Source organism: Vulpes vulpes, chromosome 2 (genome assembly GCF_048418805.1).
Source record: "Vulpes vulpes isolate BD-2025 chromosome 2, VulVul3, whole genome shotgun sequence".
In the NCBI taxonomy this organism is placed as follows: domain Eukaryota; kingdom Metazoa; phylum Chordata; class Mammalia; order Carnivora; family Canidae; genus Vulpes; species Vulpes vulpes.
The window spans coordinates 148204676-148224761 of record NC_132781.1 but is presented as its reverse complement, the minus strand read 5'-3'; the positions used below and the strand labels follow the sequence as shown (position 1 = coordinate 148224761).

Genomic DNA, 20086 nt, shown 5'->3' with positions numbered 1-20086 from the left:
TTCTGCTTTTTCTTTTTTTGAGAGAGAGAGAATATCTTAAGCAGGCTCTCTGCTCTGGGCATGGAGCCCAACGCAAGGCTTGATCTTACAACCCTGGGATCATGACCTGAGCCCGAAATCAAGTCTGGTGTTCAACTTAGCCACCCAGGCGCCCCAGGCCTCTTTTATCGTCAAAGGAAAAGTCAGTGTCTGTGATCCATCCAATTCATCACAGTCCCTGCTCCTGCTAACGTTACAGGGTCAAAAGTCCAAGATACAAGCAGCCTATGCTGGGTGAGGGGCCCGGCAGCTGCTCCACACTTGTGTTTCTCCCTCCTGAGATGGTCCAGCTCACAGTCCCCATCTAGACACTCTTGTTCAGACAGTTTATTTGAATTCATGACAGTGATAGTGATTCTGATTGATGCCTTATGGAGAAGTACCCCACCCTCTCTGAAGAAAGATTCAGGCTGCACATCTGCCCTACTTCTGATATTAACCCACAGCTGGTTTAGGGAATGTCCCAACCCAGCAGGATCAAGGGAAAAAAATCACAGGAGCCCTAGGGCAGGCCTTGCCCCCAGTGCCAAGCCTCAAGCCTCAGGGTTGGCAGGCACTGGGGAAAGCTGCCCACCACTTGGTAGACCACTAGGTTCTCTGTCTTCCCCTCCCTTTCCTTTTCGAATCCCACAATTTCCTGTTGGGGAAAGGCTGTAATTACCCCAGTTCAGGCACCAGATCCCAGACAGAGGCACAGCTGCTGGGATAACTCTAGGAAAACATGGGAACCAATATTTTTCCAATTAGAAAGACTGTGGCAGAAACCTTTTCTATGAGTTATATTGAAACCAGGTTTCTCCAGTCAGCTGCCAGGGGAAGAAGGTAGAGCTGGACTCCCTGCTGCTGCCCCGACCTCAATACTACCCAGGAGATCAGTGGCTCACCACAGCAGCCCCGACAGGATGTTTCTGGATTCTGGGGAGATTGAGCTGCCGCTTACTGAGTTCCACACCTAATAAAGTCCCAAACTTCCTGCTTTGGTGTCCTGGGAGATGGGGAAACGGGGTGAAGGACGGAGCAAACTGAGACAGCAGATGACTCAGGGTGACAGAAGGGAGCAAGATGCTGGATTAGCTAGCTGATGTTCCCTCCTTTCAGTGATTTACAGGAGACGCACCCCAGCTTGGTCATGAAGTTGGTTTGCTTCCACTGTGCGATGCAATCCTCAGAGGTTTTAAAATCAGCCTGCACAAAAGAAACAAAAGCAGTGAATGTGGTGGCCACGGGGCCACAGGAGAGCAGGCTCTTACGCTCCAGTGGTGCGGACAGACCTGCTGGACAGATTGAACTGCTCTGCCAGTGGCTCACCATGGTCTCTCAGATCCAAACAAGCACATCTGAGGCATTTAGTTTAGGAAAACAGTCTCGAGTAAGTGCAAAGAACTATGTATCAAGATATCTATTGAATAGGGATCCCTGGGTGGCGCAGCGGTTTGGCGCCTGCCTTTGGCCCAGGGCGCGATCCTGGAGACCCGGGATCGAATCCCACATCGGGCTCCTGGTGCATGGAGCCTGTTTCTCCCTCTGCCTGTGTCTCTGCCTCTCTCTCTCTCTCTCTGTGACTATCATAAATTAAAAAAAAAAAAAAAAATTAAAAGATATCTATTGAATAGTAAAAACCTGAGAACCTCAGTGTCTTACACTAAAGATTAAATAATTTTGTTACATTATGGTAATTATGATACAATACTATGCAATCAGATCCCCCCTCTCAGTGTTTAAGAAGATGGGGAAGTTTTTCTGGCATCAAGTTAAATAAAAAAATAAACCTATAGCAGGACTCAAAGTATAAATACATTACTTCCATACATAGAAAGAGTCCACAAAGAAATCCTCACTGATGCTATTTTCTGGTACCTCTAGGCAGCAGGACTATGGATATTTTGTTTTCTTCATGTCCCCTATATTTTGGACATTTCTGCATGGGAAATTTATTTTATAGCCAGATAAAATAAATGATTCAAAAAAGCAGCCTGGAAATGTAGTAAAGAGGGAATGGATAAAACCACCAGCCTGCCACATGCAGGAAGATAGTGGTAGAAAGCACTCTGAACACCTCCCAGAAACACCTGGCTGAGTGAGGATGTGAGGGATTAACTAGGGAAAGCCACAAATGTAATGTTAGTGCCACGAGGACAGTGAACTGTTGGTGTTTTATTCCCTGATGCAGCCTGAACCCCTAGAGCGATAGCTGCCCCATCTATCAGGCTCAGTATCTGTGGGAAGAAGGAACACATTCAGGGGTCCCAGGGGCGGGCTGTATGTGAGTCCATGCCCCAGAGGGCAGACAGAGAATGAGTGCTCTAAGACCAAGGTGGGCGGGGGATCCCGGCTCCATCACTTCTGGTGACCCTGTGTGGCCTTGGCCAGTATCCTGCCAGACAAAATAGGGATAATCCTCTGATCATGGACTGAGGATCAGAAGAGGAAATGTCTAAGTCCCTCACACCCCCTCAAATAGTCTATCCATACTCTCAGTAGGTGCCAGAGCTCCCGTGCTCTGCAGGCACCTCCTCTAGAAAGGTCTGGACTCAGGAAGGGAGGGGCTTAGAGGCAGGAAAGCCCAGCGTGGGAGCAAAGGCCATGGTGGACTCAGTAGCAAAGCAGTCTGGGGACACAGCACAGGTGGCCCAGGCAGGAGCCAGGGCATTGCCATCTACTTACCTGCAACTTCTCAAAGACTTTCTTCTTGGGCTTGAGCTCCTCATCTGGTTGGCCCTTCTCATAGCCCTTCACAAACACTCGCTCCCCAGGAGCAGAGCCTGCAGGAGGGTCCAGAGGCTCAACTTTGCGGTTTACTCCTTCCCTGAGAAGACACATAGGACGAGGACACGGTGAGGATGTGGACTGCCCACAGCTGCCCTGGAAGCCAAGGCATCAGGGCCTGTATGGAGGGGCCACAATGCCGGAGGCCCAGGAGATCCTCAGCACTGAGTTACATTTCTGGACGGTATCAGCACTGCCTTGACCCTCTGTTGGGAGAGATACCAAAATCTGGGCTTTTGGAGGAGGAAGTAGGACAGAACAGAGACAGCAAGGCCCGGACAGCTAGTCAGAATTAGGTTTGACTCCTGGCTCCATCTCTCACTGGTAGAGGGACTTGGGCATGCACATACTGCTTTGAGCCTTCAACTTCCGTCTTAATAAAACTGACTGGGTAAAGTGCTTCATGCACAGTACTTGTACAATACATAATTCCTTCATGCATCATCTTTTGGATAGTGCTCGCAGGGTTTCCACTTGGCGCATGGAAGGGCTGATTCCCTCCTCTCCCCCCACACCCCCTTCTGGCACTCCGCCCCAAGTTCTCACTTACATAGAGGCACAAAGAAGCATGCCTTGGGACTCGATGCCTCTCATCTTCTGGGGTTTCAGATTGCACAGCACCACCACCAGCCTATCCTGCAATTCCTCCTTGGGCACAAACTGTACCAGGCCGCTCACGATAGTCCGGGGTTCAGCTTCTCCCACATCAATCTTCTCCACATACAGGCTGTCTGCATCTGGGTGCTGCCAGCAAGAGATATTAGTCCCAGACAGTGTCATATGGAATGGATCACGGGCGGGGCCCGATGAGCCCTCTGACTGCTGAAGTGGGCATCCATTCCTCAGCAGAGGCTCCTAAAGGACCCTCTGGGGCAAACTCTTTCCAGGTCCCGACGACAGTAGAATGGGTTGTAAAAGTACATTTTAGTCTCCACCAAGAGGCAGGCTTTGAGTAGAATGAGGCGTGCAAGGAGTGTCCTCCAGGGGTGAAGACAGGCCTGGACTGTCTGGGTGGCTACATGCTGCGCCAGCCTGGTGGATGGGTGGGGGACAACGCTGGCCGCACCATCTCAAAGAGCACTGGCAGCTATCTCAAGGTTGTTTCAGTACTTGGGTCTACACAGTGAAAAACATTGCTGAGAGAGGGAAAAAAAGCCACAGCAATGGTCCCAGGTCACATAACCTTTTGTCTCTGGGAAAAAGGAAGTCCCTTCCCCATTTTCAGGGGTGGGTGGGATGGGACAGGGCGACAAAGTGCTCATCCAAGATAAGGCCTGCAGCTAAGTCCAGACAACCTGGTAGAGACCAGAGGAGTCTATGGGACCGGATTTAGCAGATAAGCAAGCTCCCTCTGACTAATATCTTCCCCCCTCTATGAGTTCCTGGCTGTGGTTGGTTGCATAAGGTCCAGAGGCAGCAAAGGGAAAAGCCTGACACCTGGAGTTAGGCGCCTGTGTTCTGACTTGCAATATGACCTCAGGGATGTTACTTCCCATCCCCGGCCAGGTTTCCTCCAGACGGAAACAGACAAATGTGACCCCTATCTGCCTCTCTGGGATGTGATGAGAAATGAGTACCTTGTCCACACTAATGACTTTCCCCACACGGATATCCAGCCGGGATGGGATGACCTCCTCTGGTTCTGAATTTTTGGCAAGGCCTTTGGCAACTGGCTCTGGGAATGAGAAGAACCCAAGGGGTCAGAACTCTCCTCCTTCACCATGACAGGTCAACCGCTGAGCCCACCCAATGAGGACACCAGCAGGGGTTTAGTGCAGAATGCCCAGAACATACCGATTTATTTATTTATTTACTTACTTACTTTACTTATTTAAAGATTTTATTTATTTACTCATGAGGGACACAGAGAGAGAAGCAGGGTCCATGCAAGGATCCCGACGTGGGACTCGATTCCAAGTCTCCAGGATCAGGCCCTGGGCTGAAAGCGGGCACTAAACCGTTGAGCCACCCGGGCTGCCCCAGAACATACCCCCTTAGTTATATCTTCTTTTTTTATTTTTAAAATAATCTCTACACCCAATATGGGGCTCATACTTATGACCCCAAGCTCAGGAGTCATGGGCTTTTACCAAATGAGCCAACCAGGTGCCCCTAGTTACATCTTTAAAACAGGATCAGCAACCTTTTAGAAGTGACATGCCAGATTTTCATCTATTCTCTCCCTCAGTTATTAGCTGGAGAGGAGGGAAGAAAAGGGATGGTAGTAGTTTTGCTACCTTTAGGTATTTCCATTCATGCACTCCACATATATTTTTCGAGTCTGGAAGGTCACACAAAACCATCAATGTTAATATCTCAGCATCATGGATAAGTGGATGGCTAACTAAGAGCCACTCAGAAGCATATGGAAAGGTATTAGACAAAGCTGAAGATGAGCTTCCCTAAGGAGCTGTACAAGCTCTGCCTGAACAGCTGTGTTACCTCATGGTCTAACCCAGCTGGTCTCTAACCAAAGAACATTTAGTGAAGCATCATAGTATGTATCTCACACCAGGAGATTTCATACAACAGGATGTAATCACTTCACAGTATCGCCCAGACCTAGATCAAGATGACTCAAGTTCCATTCCAGGAGTTAATGGGGTAGGATATCCTTGCACTTCAGACCCCCTGGCTTCTAGGGCTCTCAGTTTGAGACCGACCTTTCCCTGAAGCCCACTGACAGGCTCTCTGTCTGATGTCATGCACCCCTTGGCCCTTCCCCGCTCCCTGGCTGGCCTTACTCTGCTTCGAGGGATCTGGGTAGGCAGCACTGGCCAGTTTCTTCAGTGCAGGAGTATTAAACTTTTCCCGGATAGGATCCAACAACTTGTTCAGGGCGACTTCGACAGAATTCTTGAGGTCTCCAGGGTGTACAACCTGCAGAAGTGTACAAAGGCCCAGTGGAAGGAGGCATCGGAGTGGGGCACAGGACATCTGAGTCTACATAAGATAATGTGTATGTAGAGTACAGGCTGTTGATCCTCAGAATCACCCTAGGAAGCTGACAAAGCCAAGAGGGGGGGAAAAAGGTTTAGGAAGATTATTTTACCTGTCTGAGATTTAGGTTTTTTGACTCTGAATTCCATACTAAATTGAGGATTTTTATTTTATTTTTTTAAAGCTTTATTTATTTGAGAGAGAGAGAGAGAGAGAGAGCGCATGCAGGGGCAGAGGGAGAGAGTGAATCTCAAGCAGCCTCCATGCCCACTGTGGAGCTCCATCTCATGACCCAGAGATCATGACCTGAGCCAATGTAACTTGAATGTTTTTATTAATCAAATTCTTCTAGTCCCTCCACTCACGCTTAGAGTAGTGGCATGAACCAGGTGTTATTTGCAGGCAGAGAAACAGAGAGGCAACCCCAGGAGACAGCCTGGCAGGTAGCTAAGTAAGTGAGAAGAGCGAGCAAGTGCGTTGGAGTTGAACCAGGGTTAGAGTCCCTGCTAGCTGTGTGACCCCTGGACCAGGCACTCAATAACCTTCTAGGCTTTAGAGGGTTATTAAGATGCTTTACTTAAGAACTGAAGAGAATATCTATACCTCAGAGAGTCAGAATGAGGATTCAATCCCACAATGTGGATAAATATGGTGAGTGATTCTAGTGCGTGGTAGGAGCTCAGCAATTCAATTTTTCTTGTGTCCTGTGACTAGTACTTTTATACTTTTCAAATCTGCCCTGAAAGGCTCTGCTAGATATTCTAAGGGGTATCTCTTAGCCATGAATACCTGTAATACAACAGTGCCTACATTTTAGTTTCTGATGATATTCCTTCATTTCCTTAGGAATTTTTTAAAAAGATTTTATTTATTTATTTATTCATGAAAGACACAGAGAGAGAGAGGCAGAGACACAGGCAGAGGGAGAAGCAGGCTCCACGGAGGGAGCCTGATGTGGGACTCGATCCCGGGCCTCCAGGATCATGCCCTGGGCCAAAGGCAGGCTCTAAACTGCTGAGCCACCCAGGGATTCCCCCTTAGGAATTTTAAATAATAAGAAGGATAGAAGAAACATATCTGAAAAAAGAGCCTGAAATAGCACTAGCCAGTAGCACTTTCTGTGACAGTGGACATGTTCTGTATGTGCTGTGTCACATAGGTGCCACTGGCTGTGTGTGGCAGGTAAGCCTTACTATGTGCCCAGGGCAACTGAGGAACTGAATTGTAGTTTACATTTAAACAGCCACATGAGGCTAGTGGCTATCATACTGGACAGAGGAGGCCTAAAGCTTTTCTATTATTAAAATATGGGGTTTGTGGCCTGCCTTAGGCTGGAGAGAGAGGGTTTCAGAGCAATGGCTGTGAAAAACATCCAAAAAATAGGCCGCAGAGCTCATAGGTCTTTTCCTCTATTTGATGTTCAAACCCCCACACTAGGTTGCCTGCAGTGGGCTTCTGGTCTCTGCTTGAACACCTCAGTGATGAGGTTGCAAAGTTAAGTGAGGCAGTCCAGCTTGTTGTCATACAACAAAGGTCGCTGCACAGCTCTCCCTGATGTTGATTCTGAACATGCTTCACTATGGTCCCCACCTGTAGACCTGGCTTAGCCCTCTGGGGCCACAGGAAGAAACCCAAACCTTCTCCCATGTGTTGGTCATGTTATCTGAGGAGGATTGGACACAGGCCTGATTCCCAGCCAAACATCCCCAGTTCTTTCAAATGTGCTTCCGTGACAAGGGTTTTGGTCTATTCCCTATCACAGCCTCCTTCCTCTCCCCACCAACACACCCCAGACTATCAAATAAACCTCATAAAACTGAAGTCCAGGGCTGAAGGCACAACCCCAAATGTACTCACAACAGTCGAGAACTGAATAGACTATTGGCTCCCTGGTTCCAGACTCCACATTTCTGATGTCTTACACCAAGATTTAACATTTCTGACCATCCAATCACACTACTGATTCAACACAAAGTCAGAGTCAACCAAAAGCCCCCATTCCAGTCCCCATATGCACCACTATCACATCTTCCCTTTATGACCTGGCCCTTCCTGTGTTGCCCACAATAATTCATGCCTCACCTTTTAGATTCATGTCAGACCATGCCATTTTGCGATTCCACATCATGCTATTTCACCTTCTGTGTCTTTTGGATGTTGTCCCCTCTGCAAAGCTTTGCCGGACAGCCAGGTAATCACTTCCTCCTATTTTACCTTTGGACTGTGTATACATCATCATCATATAGTCATACAGCAATACTATTTGTTTATATGTCTGCCTCTCTTTCTGGACCATGAGCTTCACAAGGATTTAATCCTCCGTAATGCCAGCACCTACCATGGTGCCTAACTCACGGGCACCTAATAGTTCTTTTGTGAAGCTGTCTGTTGAGATCAGCAGGATCCTCTATGCTGTCCTTTCCTAGATGTTTCTTTTTTAAACCTTGACTATGCACCTCTCCCTAAAATGGTTCATCTTGTTGGGTTTGGTCCTTTATTCCAGGTTAAATCCTTTGCAGAGTGAATAGGATACTAATATATTAGTTTTGTGCCATTTGCTTGCCTAACCTGTGAACCACCCAAATCCTCATTAAGCCATTACTCACAATACACAACCCTGGAAAGCATCAAGCAGAAACTTGGGGCAGGTACTAAAATCTGCTTAGGCCAAGAAGGAGAGGTCCATCAGAAGGAATTCAGTGGGGATTACTCCTCCTTTGGGATTACCTCATCAGCAAAGTCCTTTTCTAGGTCCAAGTAAACGGTATAGGTTTTGTTTCCACCCCATTTCTCATCTCGAAGGATCACAAACTCTGTAAGACAAAGGATCCATGCCAACAAACTCATCAATAATGGCAGAGTCAGCATTCCTAGCTCAATGTTATGGATATTTAGAGTTTTTGTTGTATATTTTAAACTTTATTATATGGCATTTTATTGTTCTTAAATCAGATGAGCTAGCAACCCAGCGGCATCCAAGCTCAAGGGAAAGGATCGTGCCTTACATTTCTTTCATATTTCTCTAATTCAGCATGCCTGTGCCCACCCTCATTTCTACAACCCCTGCCCACCCTATCACCCCACGTAGAGTAACCCAGTGACAATCTCATGGGCAATGAAATGATATCCCAACTGCAAGTGTACACTGGTGTATTAGAAGTCAGAGCACAGAATCAGGGAAGCCCATCTCTGAAGGAAGACTTCTGACAAACCACAAGTATGATCACAATACTAGTTTTGCTACTTTGGCCTGGCCTCTGGGAAGCAACCAAGGAGTGTCTTACCGGACTTGAGAGGAAAGAGGACATGCTTGATGAAAGACAAAACTCCATTGTTCTCCACATTCCCTGGCTCACAGAAGGCCTTCTTCAATTTTTTCTTCACATCTTCCTTCCGGTCAAGGAGATCAATCTTGGACTCCTAGAAGCCACGGAGGAGAAAGGACCTCTTATGGTGGGAAATGAGATATGCTCAAATAATCTGTGTATTTTAATGTTTTTTTTAAAAATAGTTAAACATTAACAACTTTAATAAAAGCAGAATTAATCAGAGTCAAGAACCACTCACAACATTGCCGAAAATAATGATTTCAATGTTCCTGTGTTCTTCTAAGGCCTTCAACACAGAGCATTGTTACAAATTTATAGTTCTTACAGACTTCTAGTTGGAGAACAAATGTCTACCCTTTGCTTTTTCACTTGAGACTATATTGTAAGTATTTCTGAGTGGCTACCTAGTCTTTCCTTATAATTTTTATGCTATATTGTATTCCCAATTATTAGTGACAATATACTTTCTAAACTGTTAAATTAATTTCTAATTTTTGTAAATTATATGCAATATTATAATGAACATCTCTGCAGAGGTTTTTTTGTTTTTGTTTTTGTTTTTGCTCTCTCTAGGATTCTTTCCTTAAGCTACCTAAAACTGCTAGGCCCAAAACTATTTTCTCAAAGGGGCATACTAATCGTTACTGCCCAAAACAGTGTGTGAGAGGACTTGCTACATGGCAACTCCCAATACCAGGTACTGTCTAGTATCTAGAGCCGTTTTCCCTTTCAGGGTAATAGGTATTGTTTCTTATTTTCGAGTGAGTAAGCTCATGGTTCTTGGTGTTCAGTGGTTACCAAATTCTGGTCCATGTATGTCTGTATATGAATCATCTGGAGTGCTTTTAAAAAAATGTAAATCACTGGGAGATGAATCAAAATCTCTTGAGGCTGGGCCAGGAATCTGTATTTTTAAAAAGCTCTCTGAGTGATTCTGATGTAGTCATGTTCAGAAACTGCTACTAACTCTGATTTCCAGGGTTAACATACAGTGAATGTTACTAAATGGTGTGAGTGGTATGATAGTTTGTCAAAGAAATAACTAATACATGGAGCATTTTAACACAGAGAAAAACAAATGAGTATATTATTCTAAAAACTCTAAGTTTCCATGCATAAATTTACTGATCTCTGTTCAAAAAACTGAGAAGCCAGATTGAAAGAACTAGATGAACACCCAACCATGACTTTAATCAGAATCACCTGGTAAAATATAAAAGTAAATACAGATTCCTGATATTGTCCAGAACTACTTTATCAGAATCTCTAAAAACAGTCTAATTGATGCTCTTTTTTTTTTTAATTCCCTAGGTATTTCTGAAGCTCAGCTGTGTTTGGGATTCCAGAATTCAACCTTTCACATCTTTGGGTTCCACTAAGGCCCCCATTCTGTACCCTTAGGGATCAAAACAAAAGTGTACTTTTCCTAAGCAGGACTTTTAAATGTTAAAAGATACTGGAAAAAAAAAAAAAAAAAAAGACAGTGCAGTTATATTAGTTATGTCAAACATCACCTGAGAATTAAGATGCTATTTGGTAAAATGCAACCTTAGCCTCATTAACCTCATTAAGAAGGCTGAATTTTATCACAGTTCTATGAATGAAGAAATTACTTTTGCTTGTGCGTTTTATCAGCAGCAATAAAACTGTTAAAATTATGATTGGATCCCATCAGGACTGCTTCTTGGTCCTTCAGTAGTCAAGAACCTCTGAAATTAATTGGATGACTTTAGGTTCCTCGGAACTCAAATCTACAAGAATTCTAGTTAGCCGGGTGACTCTTCTTTTGAGCCCGCAATCTCTTCATCTCTTGCTGAAGATTTCTGAACTCAAGTCAGAGCTAGCAAACCCACCTCTTCTGAGGAACTCATTTTGCTGCCAGTTAATCCTGGAACCATAGGATTCATCAGATGGACCCGTTTTGAGTAGCCAAGTGCAGGGAGATACTGAGGAGTTAGAAAGAAATGCACAAACCAAGTATTAGTATAAATTTCTCCTCAGTGCTCCAATCTCATCTAATTTGGCCAGCAACTTAATAGTTTGATACAGTCCTTCCAATCTTTTTTTCTACCAAATATACAACCTTTCCTTCTTTCTTTTTCAAAGTTTCTTTTTAAACTTAGTTAACATACTGTATAATATTAGTTCAGGAGTAGAATTTAGTGATTCTGCACTTCCATACAATGCCCGGTGCTCATCACAAGTGCCCTCCCTCCTTAATCCCCATCACCTATTTCACCCCTCCCTTACCTCCTTCCCCTCTGGTAACCAGCAGTTTGTCCTCTATAGAGTTAAGAGTCTGTTTCTTGGTTTGCCTTTTTCTCTTTTTCCTCCCTTCATTCATTTGTTTTGTTTCTTAAATTCCACATATCAGTGAAATCATATGGTATCTTTCTCTGAGTGACTTATTCTGCTTAGCACTATACTCTCTACCTCCGTCTGTGTCATTGCAAATGGCAGGATTTCATTCTTTTTTTTTTTTTTTTTTTGTGGCTGAAAAATATTCCATTGTGTTGAATATACAACCTTTTTTTTTTTTTAATTTTTTATTATTATTTATTTATGATAGTCACAGAGAGAGAGAGAGAGAGAGAGAGAGAGAGAGAGACAGAGACACAGGCAGAGGGAGAAGCAGGCTCCATGCACCGGGAGCCCGATGTGGATTCGATCCCGGGTCTCCAGGATCGCGCCCTGGGCCAAAGGCAGGCGCCGAACCGCTGCGCCACCCAGGGATCCCGAATATACAACCTTTTGATGGTGTATATATAAAGTTAGGGACATCTTGGTGGCTCAGTGGTTGAGCGTCTGCCTTTGGCTCAGGTCATGATCCTGGGGTCCTGGGATGGAGTCCTACATCAGGCTCACTGCAGGGAGCCTGCTTCTCCCTCTGCCTATGTCTCTGCTTTTCTGTGTGTGTCTCTCATTAATAAATAAATAAAATCTTTAAAAAATTATTTTTTTCTCAACTGCTTTTCTATTAGTATTACAGTGTGATTTTTACATTACGATGGATTTACTCTGCCACCAGAAACAACCATGAAAGGTAAGGTGGAAATATATAAAATGACCATTTGCAGGCATTCAACAACAATAGGTGTATGGCTATAAATCTTGACAGGAGGGAAAGCAAAGGTGACCCACACTCACCCTGACTTTCTCCTTGAGGGCTCTTTTCCCAAACCAGGTGTTGAGAAAAAGAGAATAGATGTCTGATGAAGCAGAGGAGACAGAGATTGGGGTTCAGGGCTCCCAGGAGGCTAGGATTTGGGAAGGGTTCCAGAGTGAAGTGAGCACCTTACCCCCAAATCTAAGTCAAAACTCCCCACTATTTCTGTGCTAACTCATAGCTATGTGTGCATACAGAAGGATGCCAGGGAGCCTAGCAGATAACAGGTGCTGGGAGGCTGGAGATCTGCACAGAGATTTTATTTTATTTTATTTTATTTTATTTTATTTTATTTTATTTTATTTATTTTATTTTATTTTATTTTATTTATTTTATTTTATTTTCACAGAGATTTTAAACACCATATAGTGCTGGGGAAACAGAGGTGAAGTTTAGATCCACTCAGAGTGGAGAGGTCTTTGTGAACACCCTAAGATTTGGGTTTGAGACTCCAGAAAAGTCATATAACAGGAATACGGACCACATCACAGGAGGAAGGGCAAAATTGAAATAGACCTGTTCTGACAAAGCCTAGAACCAGCCCCATGACAGGATCAAGGTGATAAGGCAGTAATTTAACAGTCTATAGAAAGCACAGCACACTATAAACATAATCCAGAGTCTCTACAACATATCTACAATGTCTTTGATACAAAAAAAAAAAAAAGTATTAGAAACGAGAAACAGAAAAAAATGGCTGATAGTTAAAACAGTCAATAAAAGCAGACCTAGGAATAATCCAGATATTGGAATAAAGATCATAAAAAAGATCTATAAATAAAGATCTATGAAAGAGAACCAACTGGAAGCTCTAAAATGGCACGATATGATTTAACAGAGGACAGGATTGGTGAAATGTCAGTAGAGAATAATCAAACTAAAGCACAGACAGGACAAAAAAAAAAAAAAAAGGGAAACAACAGAATATAAGAGATGTGTGGGACATAGTCAGGAGGTCGACCCTATGTATAATTAGGGTCCCAGGGCAGGAGAGAGAATATGACAGAAGCAATATTTAAGGAGATAATAGGGGACAATTTCCCAAAACTGCTGAAAACACTCAGGAAGCTCAGCAAAATCCAAGTAGGATAAATACCAAGAAAACTATATCCAAGAACACCATACTCAAATTGCTAAAAATCAGAGACAAAATGCTAAGAACAGCTGGAGGAAAGCTGTATTATCCATAAAAGAGACACAATAATATTTACAGGTGATTTCTCAATGAAAACTAAGGAAACCAGAGGCAATGGGATAGCTCTTTAAAGTGGTAAAAGAAAAATAACTGCCAACCTAGAATTTGATATCCAGGGAAAACAAAAGAAAGATGTTTTCAGACAAAAGATAGCTGAAAGAACTCATTATTTATGACCCGTGCTACCAATGGCAATATTGGGGCAGAGGGGAGGAGGCATTCTTTAGATTGAAGGAAAATGATCCCAGATGGAAGCCCAGAGCCACTGGAGTGCTGGAAGGAGTCAAGAATACCAGGAAAGGTGAGTAGGGCTAAGTATACATGAAAATTGATTGTTTAAAAAGGAATTTATAATAAAGTCTTGGGACTTAAAATACATGTAAAAGTGAACTATATATATGACAATAGCACAAACAGCAAGAAGGACTTAGATAGAAAAAATTGTAGGTTTTTACATCATTGAGATGTGGCAAAAATATCTAATTTAAACTATAACACATTACAAAGACCCATGTTGTAATCTCTAGAGCATGGGTGGGCAAACTTTTCTGTAAAGGACCAAATAATATTTTAGACTTTGGGACTTGGCGCACACATGGTCTCTCCATACACACACAAACCATTCTTAGAGCTTGTGAGTTTCACAAAAACAAACCATGGGCCATCTCTGCTAGAATAATAAAAGTAGATTCAACTAAAAAGTTAGCAGAGGAGGGCAGCCCAGGTGGCTCTGAGGTTTAGTGCTGCCTTCAGCCCAGGGCATGATCCTAGAGACCCAGGATCCAGTCCCACTGTCAGGCTCCCTCTGGGGAGCCTGCTTCTCCCTCTGCCTGTGTCTCTGCCTCTCTCTCTCTCTCTGTATCTCTCATGAATAAATAAATAAAATCTTAAAAAAAAAAAAGTTAACAGAGGAGATAATATGAAATACTTAATCAAAAAATTTACATTTTAAGCATTCCTCATTCATTAAATATACCCCAACACCATAAGCCAGTCGGAAAAAGATATGATCTCACTCATATGTGGAATTTAAGAAAAAAACAAAGTAGCAAAGGGAAAAGAGAGAGAGAGAGACAAACCAAGACATAGACTCAACTCTAGAGAACAAACTGATAGTTACCAGAGGGGAGGGGGATGAGAGGATGGGGGAAATAAGGGATAGGGATTAGCCGCACACTTGTCCTGATGAGCACTGAGTAATGTAAAGAACTGGTGAACCAGTATATTGTACACCTGAAACTAATATAACACTGTATGTTAACTATACTGGAAATAAAATTAAAACAATAAAAAGAAAATCCAAAAGCCATTTAAAAAATACTATATAACATTTCATTATGATGAGTTATCATAACATACATCATTTAACAATTCCTTGCCATTGGATGTGGGTTTATTTCTAGATTTTTAAAAAAGATTTTATTTAAGTATTTTTTATTTTTTTAAGATTTTATTAATATATTCATGAGAGACACAGAGAGGGAGAGAGGTAGAGATACAGGCAGAGGGAGAAGCAGGCTCCATGCTGGGAACCCAACGTGGGACTCGATCCTAGGTCTCCAGGATCATGCCCTGGGCTGAAGGCGGCGCTAAACCACTGAGCCACCTGGACTGCCCAAAAGATTTTATTTTTAAAAAGACTTTATTCTTAAAAAAAAAAAAAAAAAAAAAGACTTTATTCTTAAGTAATATCTATACCCAGTGTAGGGCTCAAACTCATAAGCCTGAGATCAAAAGTTGCATGCTCTACCCACTGAACCAGCAAGGCATCCCTATTTCTAGATTTTTACCTTTAAACTGATAATGTGATAAAATACTTTCATACATAACTGAAGTTGCACTTTTAAGATTATGTCCTTAGCACCAATTTGTATAATTATTATGGCAAACTACCCTCCAGGAATTGACATTTCCGCTAACAGTGTTTTCTCCATACTCTTGCCAAGATGAGGTTTTGAGAAGCTTTCAGAAATAACAACCATTTCTCAGTAGCCCTTTCTAACTTACTCAAGTTCTTCCCCCAAAAAGAACTATTAAGGGTATGCTCTGATTTCCTCCTTTAAACCTTGTTAAAGGGCAGCCCCGGTGGCACAGCAGTTTAGCGCAGCCTGCAGCCCAAGGTGTGATCCTGGAGACCAGGGATCGAGTCCCACATCAGGCTCCCTGCATGGAGCTTGCTTCTCCCTCTGCCTGTGTCTTAAAATAATAAATAAATAAATAAATAAATAAATAAATAAATAAATAAATAAATAAACAAACCTTGTTAAAGAGTTTCTCAGAAATGAGTGGTTTATGTGAGATCCAGAGCAATACAGGCTGAATGCTCTGGGAAAGGCCAGTAGTTCTGACTGGTGGTCCTTGTCCCTAGAAATTGTTATTAGGAAAGAGCAAATCCAACAGATCTGGGGACAGCTTCCTAGTAGCAGCAAGAGCATGGGCTTTTGTGTTAGATAGGTTCGAGTGCTAATTTCTGCTCAGTCACTAGCAGTGTGACAACTGACAACTTTCTTTCTTGACACTTAGTTTTTTTTGTCTGCAAAATAGGGAGAACAATACCTGCCAAACAATATAGTTATGAGTAGTGGGACTGGCATATTCAAAAAATTTTAATTGCATACCCGAGGTACAAAAGGAAAAAGTATAGGAAAGAGGATACGTACCTTCTCTGCAAAGGTAAAAATCTTTCTCTGATCCACACCTCCAAATTGGGCATCTACTTTCAAATACTCTTCATCTAATGCCTGTGGAAAAAAACACATGAGCATAAACTCCTACTGTATTTCTTCTATATGGATCTGAGATACCAGAAAGTTTTGAAAATCATACTTTTTTTTTTTTCCCAGAAAGTAGAGCCAGGAAGCAAATAAAGTAGCATCCAGCCTCCTTGTAGGCCTCAAGAGTGGCATAAACATTTGCTGAGTGCCTGAGGTGAAACCGTACTCCATGTAGATGTCATGGAGGAAAACGTTAACAGCCCCTGCCTTCAGGAAGCTCACAGCCTAGTAGGGCAGGGAGGGAAGAAGACACACCATAGTCATGTCAAAGGTACCCAGTGAATAAGGAAGCCTGTGACAAATGTCAAATAATGCCGTAAGAGGGCCCCCTGGGTGGTTCAGCTGGTTAAGCATCTGCCTTCGGCTCAGGTCATGATCCCAGGGTCCTAGATGGAGCCCTACATTGGGCTCCCTGATCCTCAGGTAACCTGCTTTTCCCTCTTCCTCTGCCCCCTCTTGTCCTCTCTCTCTTTCTCTCAAATAAATAAAATCTTTTTAAAAAATGGCATAAGAAGAATGTAGTGTGACAGCTCAGAAACAAAAAGCAAGACTAAACTGGTAAACAAACAGGTATTATCACATACTACATGCCAGGTCTAGTGCCAGCCCTTTGGATGCAGAGTTGAATTATATGGATCCAAACTCAGCCTTCAAGAAGCCCATTACTCGGTTGAAAAAAGAGGCATATAAACATAATTTCAGTACAGTGTGTAAAGGGCTATCCTAGATGTTCATTTAACGAACAGTGCTAGTAGCTGGTCAGACAGGTGGCAGTGAAGGCTTCCTGGAATCAGACTGTGGGCTGAGCTTGGTTTTGAAGAATATATAGATGTTTTTCACCATGGAGAGGAAACAGATGTCAGAAGGCAGGGAGGTGTGAAATGTTTAGGGAAATTATGAGTGATTTAGTATGCAAAAGCACAATCGTCAGCGGATGGAGGAAGTGGTTAGTGAAGCCATCAGAGAAGTAAGGATACTGAATACCACACTAGAGTGTCTAGCATCATCCTGGCCCACACTGTAGAAAGATCATACCAGTAAGAGGGCAGGGCACAGAGTGGAGGCCTTTGGACTGGAGACAAAGAGAACGGTGAGGAGGCTGCTGTGAGTCCAGGTAAGAAACGATGCTGAACAATGTCAGTGGGGATGGAGAACAAGAATATATGTAAGAGATTTTAAAAGTAGAATTGATAAGATTTCATGTCTGATTGAATGGAGGGGAGAGGAAAAGGAGAGGAAGAGAAAGGTGAGCAAGCAAGAACAATCTAGAAGAGCACTGTCCACTAGAATATTCTGTAATGATGAATACGTTCTATGTCTGTGCTGTCCCAATAGGTTAGCCACTAGGTGCATGTGGCCTGTGAACGCTTGAAATATAGCCATTGTGACTGAAACCTAAAAACTTTAATTATTATTATTATTATTATTATTTTTTTTTTTTTAAAGATTTTATTTATTTATTCATTACAGTCACAGAGAGAGAGAGAGGCAGAGACACAGGCAGAGGGAGAAGCAGGCTCCATGCAGGGAGCCCGACATGGGATTCGATCCGGGGTCTCCAGGATCGCGCCCTGGGCCAAAGGCAGGCTCCAAACCGCTGCGCCACCCAGGGATCCCTAATTGTTATTATTTTTAATAGCCATATATGACCATAACTAAAGGAGAGGCTGCCATAGGGGACAGTGCAGATCTAAATGTCTCCAGGCTTAACACATAGAAAGCTCTTTTGGAAGTGATAAGGGAAGACTTGATATTCTTTTTTTTTTTTTTTTTAATTTTTTTTTTAAATTTATTTATGACAGTCACACACACACACACACACAGAGAGAGAGAGAGAGAGAGAGAGAGAGAGAGGCAGAGACACAGGCAGAAGGAGAAGCAGGCTCCATGCATCGGGAGCCCGACGTGGGATTCGATCCCGGGTCTCCAGGATCGCGCCCTGGGCCAAAGGCAGGCGCCAAACCGCTGCGCCACCCAGGGATCCCCAAGACTTGATATTCTTATACCAAATATATTTTTTAAAGAGTTTATTTATTTATTTGAGAGAAAGAGAGAATGTTTGTGCTCAAGCGGGAGAAGCAAAGAGAGAGGGACAAGCAGACTCCCTGCTGAGCATAGAGCCTGATGCAGGGTACCATCCCATGACCCTGAGATCTGATGTGAGCCAAAATCAAGAGTTGGACGCTCAACTGACTAAGTCATCTAGGCGCTCTCTTATACTAAACATTATAGAAATACACAAAGAGGGGCACCTGGGCGGCTCAGTCTGACTCGGTTTTGGCTCAGGTCATTATTTTCGGGTCATGAGATGGAGCCCTGCATTGGCCTCCAAGTTCAATATGGAGTCTGCTTGAGGATTCTCTGTCCTTTCTCTCTAACCAGCCCCCCACTTGGGAGTGCACATGCTCTCTCTCACATACACAAATAAAAATCTAAAAAAATATATACAAAGAAAAAGTTAAGTCTATTATCATTTTTGTCCTACCTTTTGAGCTAGTAACCAGTATTAACAACTTGGTTTGAATTTTTCTATCTTCTCCTTGCTCAACAAATACACATGAAATATGATATGTTTTGTTTAATGGAAAATAGGATGCCTAATATATATATATATTTTATTTTTGTTAAAGATTTACTTATTTTAAAGAGAGACAGAATATGCCTGTGGGCTGTGTGTGGTGAAGGGAGGGACAGAGGGTGAGAGAGAGAATCTCAAGCAGACTCCCCACTGAGTGTGGAGCCTAATGCGGAGCTCGATCTCACAACACTGAGATCATGACCTGAGCCGAAATCAAGAGTCAGCTGCTTAACTGAGCCACCCAGGCACCCCACCAAAAATTTATCTTTACACATCACTCTGAAATTTTCTTCACTTCAGAGATCATGATCAATATAAAGAAGATGTGTGACGTTGCACAGCATTCTCTGGGAGAACTGGCTTCCATGTGTGTACTGTATTCTGCAGACATGAAAAAAAAACCAAATCCATTTACTATTTATGTGTAAATAGCCTGGTTATCAGGCCATTTTCAGCCAATAGTCACATCCAGTGTACCTTTGCACAAAAGACTTAAGGTGTGGTGTGCCAGTATGATCTGTAAATAACTGGTGTGAATTCCGTGTATACCTATGTAAATACATTTGTTAACTGAAATGAACATAAAGAAAATATAAAATCTGGGGGCACCAGGCTGGCTCAGTCAGTGGAAGGTGTGGCTCTTAATCTCAGGGTTGTGAGTTCAAACCCCACATTGGGATATAGGGTTTACTAAAAACAAACAAACAAACAAAAAAAACAAAAAACCGAAAACATAAAATCTGCATATAAGCTGATTTATAAATTAAAAAAAAGATGTGTGAGACGAGCAGTGTTTTAAAGGGCAGATAGGGGAGGACCTACAGCTGAAGAAGTCAAAAGGCTTGCCAGAAAGGGGAAGGGAGGGAGACCAGAAGGCCTGCAGCACAGGGAGGGAACAACAAGTACCTGGGCTTCATTACAACTGAGAGCCTGATTTGTGACCCGTGGTTAGAAACAGAGCAGAAAAGGTCATTGGGCAACTCCACCCCTCCTGAGTACCTGTAATCCGGGGTACAGCAGACCACTCAGCAAAGGGTGCTCCACCTGCTTTACCACCTCAGCCCCAGCTTTCTTGGCATCGTGCTGTGTGACCACGGAGGAGAGTCTGTACACATCTAGTGTGTACTCTCTGAAGAGGAAAGGAAGTGGGGAAGGCGTGAGACTGGGCCGAGGCCTCACTTGATCGTAAAGCATTAATTCATTCTCCCAATCTTAAAACAATCCAAGACAACTCTGCTGCCTGGTAGCTTCTAAAATGTGACTGGTTCTTCCTTTTATACAAAATACCACTTTATCTTT

At 43.2% G+C, this 20086-nt stretch overlaps 1 protein-coding gene across 1 annotated transcript in view; it reads right to left on the bottom strand.

Moving 5' to 3' along the window:
• Positions 1 to 351: 351 nt before the first annotated feature.
• The window catches only part of YARS1 (tyrosyl-tRNA synthetase 1), a 31364-nt gene continuing 11629 nt past the window's right edge, over positions 352 to 20086 (bottom strand). The window contains exons 4-13 of the mRNA XM_026014368.2: positions 19787 to 19916; positions 16096 to 16176; positions 10928 to 11020; positions 9030 to 9165; positions 8473 to 8558; positions 5550 to 5685; positions 4383 to 4480; positions 3356 to 3549; positions 2704 to 2845; positions 352 to 1224 (exon numbers count right to left, since the gene is read on the bottom strand). Coding sequence (XP_025870153.1) covers positions 1114 to 1224; positions 2704 to 2845; positions 3356 to 3549; positions 4383 to 4480; positions 5550 to 5685; positions 8473 to 8558; positions 9030 to 9165; positions 10928 to 11020; positions 16096 to 16176; positions 19787 to 19916 — 1207 coding nt within the window. The 3' untranslated portion in view covers positions 352 to 1113. The remainder of the gene's footprint in view (positions 1225 to 2703; positions 2846 to 3355; positions 3550 to 4382; positions 4481 to 5549; positions 5686 to 8472; positions 8559 to 9029; positions 9166 to 10927; positions 11021 to 16095; positions 16177 to 19786; positions 19917 to 20086) is intronic.